General features: G+C 37.4%; 1 protein-coding gene across 1 annotated transcript; it reads right to left on the minus strand.

Moving 5' to 3' along the window:
* Positions 1-268: 268 nt before the first annotated feature.
* On the minus strand, positions 269-2,082 carry LOC125679635 (retinol dehydrogenase 16-like). The gene is made up of 4 exons (XM_048919015.2): positions 1,605-2,082; positions 1,014-1,275; positions 671-834; positions 269-585 (listed from the first exon to the last, which is right to left on the minus strand). The coding sequence occupies exons 1-4, from the start codon at positions 1,930-1,932 to the stop codon at positions 368-370; spliced, it is 972 nt and encodes a 323-aa protein (XP_048774972.1). The 5' UTR covers positions 1,933-2,082; the 3' UTR covers positions 269-367.
* Between the last annotated feature and the right edge of the window lie 940 nt (positions 2,083-3,022).

Consider the following 3,022-nt stretch of genomic DNA (forward strand, 5'->3'; position numbering starts at 1 on the left):
ATATCTATATCATGGAAATATGTTCACAAGAAATCAAAATAGATATTTTAAAGTGGAGACAAGTTTATAGTGCGGAAACAACAAGCGAGTCTGAAAACAGTTTAAGTTACAAAAAGCAGCATTGTCTTGCTCAAAACCTGGTCTTAATAGATTATTTAGTAGTTTCATCAATTGTCCCAGTTCAATTTTTGTACCATATACGTGTATTACTCCACCATTATTATATCTCCCTAGACCAACAACCGTACAGAGATTGATCAACAGAAAATTATTCTTTTGACTCTTTAATCAAAATAATCCAGTGTATCTTGGCTGGTGTTTTATTATCCTAAAACGATGCATGAATACATGTTTTCTTGAAGTTTGATTATGTGCGCTTTGCATCTGGAGGTGGTGACATTTTCCAGTACCATGTGTTAAACCATCCTGGCAGGAGTGATATCGGATAAAAATAGTATTCACAGACCAAACCACACCTGTATCGCCTCTTTGGCATCACAGAAAATAGTGCGTGGTACATAGCGTTCGTCACAGGGGACAGGTCTTCGTATTGAATTCCAGGTATTCCGGAGAAAGACTCTTTTACTAAAACAAAATGTAACATTTTCTGATTTCCATGTCATTGATATACCGATAATTATTAATAGTAATTTAATCACTTTGAACTTACTTTTGTTTAACCAGTTCTGTCCATAAAATTGTTGCACCTCTTCATCTACACTGTCAAATGCCCTCTGAAGTGTGGATTTCATCTCGTTTGGGTCTACAATGCTGGTTTTGAATGGCCCTGGCTGGATGGTAGATGATGTCACACCAACGTGATACAGTTCTCGTCTGTATTGAAAAATTTCAATTTTTTGCCAACACTTCACTTTTTAAACCGGGTTATATCTGACTCATATGTTCATGCATGTGCATAACAGATCCATCAGACATCCAAAGATACATGAAAATGCGGCGTACACTGATAAGTTTTCAGTCGCACTAAGTATGCTATTGTGATACACACTCACCTTAAGCATTCGGCGAGAGCTTCTAACCCGACTTTACTAATGACGTAGGGTGCCCGGCATGGCCAATCTATTATTGCACTGTCACTGGATATGAATACAAGTCTTCCTTTGGCTTTCCTCAGGAGAGGCAAAAAGGACTTTGTTACATCTATGGAGCCCAACAAGTTGACAGATATACATTTCTGTATTGCTTCATGTGAATGAAACTCCAGAGGTGCATATAAAATCTGGAGACCAGCATTGTTAACGAGCCCCCATAAACCTTGAAAACAAGTCATTGTGCCATTATTTGTAAAACAAGAAACCCCAAGAGGAAATATTGATACAAACATCATATCTGTATAGGAGGATGATTTGACTTTAAATTATCATATTATCTCTGTAATATAAGAGGGGGTCTAATATTCATGTCAACATGTTTTTGAAACTATGGACTGGACAATCTGCTTCGCCAATATATGGCGCCTTGAAATATTACCAATGTAACTAGAATACCTTAAATAGCATTAACTCATTGCATGTAGAACGATTGATATGAAAACTGCCAGGCTTAAAACTCGTAGCAGTTATCTTCAAAGAAAGGAGTCTCACCTGAGGACTTTGGCAAATGACGTTTGACAAATTCCACACTATCATGAATGCTGTTTTGATCGGTGACGTCTAGCTGTAGAACACGAAGTCGGGACGATGTATGTTTCTTCAGTTCTGCTGTACCTTTCTCTGTGAGGCAGGCCGCGAACACAGGAACGCCCCGTTTATCCAGGAGTCGTGCCAACTCATTTCCAAATCCAGAATCACAGCCCGTAATCAAGACGTGACGATTGTTAGTGTTTTCTATAATTGTTTTACCTCTCTGATGTTGGAAGAGTTTGTATCCCACGTAGAGAATGCCAGCAAGTGCCAAAAGAAGACAGAACATCTTGACCGTTTGTGTGTTTGGTGAAAGATATTGATAACTGTCTTAATATAGGACAAGGTCATGCGATTTGTCAGCTTGGTTAATTTACTCTATAAATTCTATCACATTTTTGAGCGTTCACTAAATTACTCAATAGAGCCAAAAACACAATGTAACTGATTCGTTATAAAATACCCCAATGTTGTGAATTTGGCAGATGTGGATGCACTGTCAAGCTATGTCGGATATCTTATATGAAGTTTAAAAGAAAATTCTGTTATTTGTCATTTTGTTCCCTGGGACTTTCAAACCGACGACATCAACTGTTATCTTATACACGGTGTTACGACATTATCTTACGATAACAATCTCTGGCGAAATATTCGGTATAGTGTTAGAATGCAGAAAATATTGGACCGTTTAAATGGCCATAGTAAACTACTATAGATAAGTTTGGTCGTGTCATTTTTATCACATACTTAAAATTTGATAAATCACTAAATGTAATTACTGTCATTGGAGAGATGAGAAATGTCATGATTTGTTATCGGGGAGTGAAAAATGTCATGGATGTTATTGGGGAAATGAGAAATGTCATGACTGTTATTGGGCAGGTGAAAATTGTGAATTACAAGATGTGGAATGTCGGGGAGAAGAGAAATGTCGTTGCTATTATTTCCCTATCTGCCAACAGCACTTTCACAACATTGGCAGGATTGCAGAAAATGTAATATTAACACATATTTCAACTTGTCTGTAAATATGTGTCTTTATCTAAGCATTATTTACGATAGTATTCGCATCAACGTATGATTTACTATATGTATATATATAATAATAGTAAGCCCATTTCTGTTATGTTGCAATCCGGAAACTTTGTTCCGGAATTATAACTCATCACGGGTGCACTCGGTAATTATGCATCCCAGCTTCCTTCAAACTCCGTACAGCGTCAAATTCTCCGGGACTACTTTCCCCTACGAATATTGGAGTTGTAGCGTAACGGAATATACTGAGCTGACTGGAGCTTGAGCTTCCTTCTTTTCCATTCAGCAGCCAACCAAGAAGGTCGGTCAAATTTTGGGGAAGAAAAACATTTTAAATATCTTTT

The sequence above is a fragment of the Ostrea edulis genome, chromosome 2 (genome assembly GCF_947568905.1).
Source record: "Ostrea edulis chromosome 2, xbOstEdul1.1, whole genome shotgun sequence".
NCBI lineage: Eukaryota > Metazoa > Mollusca > Bivalvia > Ostreida > Ostreidae > Ostrea > Ostrea edulis.

Bases quoted from the DNA above. Each gene is read 5' to 3' on its own strand.
- LOC125679635 (XM_048919015.2), bottom strand. From the start codon at position 1,932: ATGTTCTGTCTTCTTTTGGCACTTGCTGGCATTCTCTACGTGGGATAC. The intron at 1,276-1,604 runs GTGAGACTCCTT...CTTGTTTTCAAG, and splicing joins TCATTTGCCAAAGTCCTCAG to GTTTATGGGGGCTCGTTAAC. The intron at 835-1,013 runs GTGAGTGTGTAT...TTTTCAATACAG, and splicing joins GCTCTCGCCGAATGCTTAAG to ACGAGAACTGTATCACGTTG.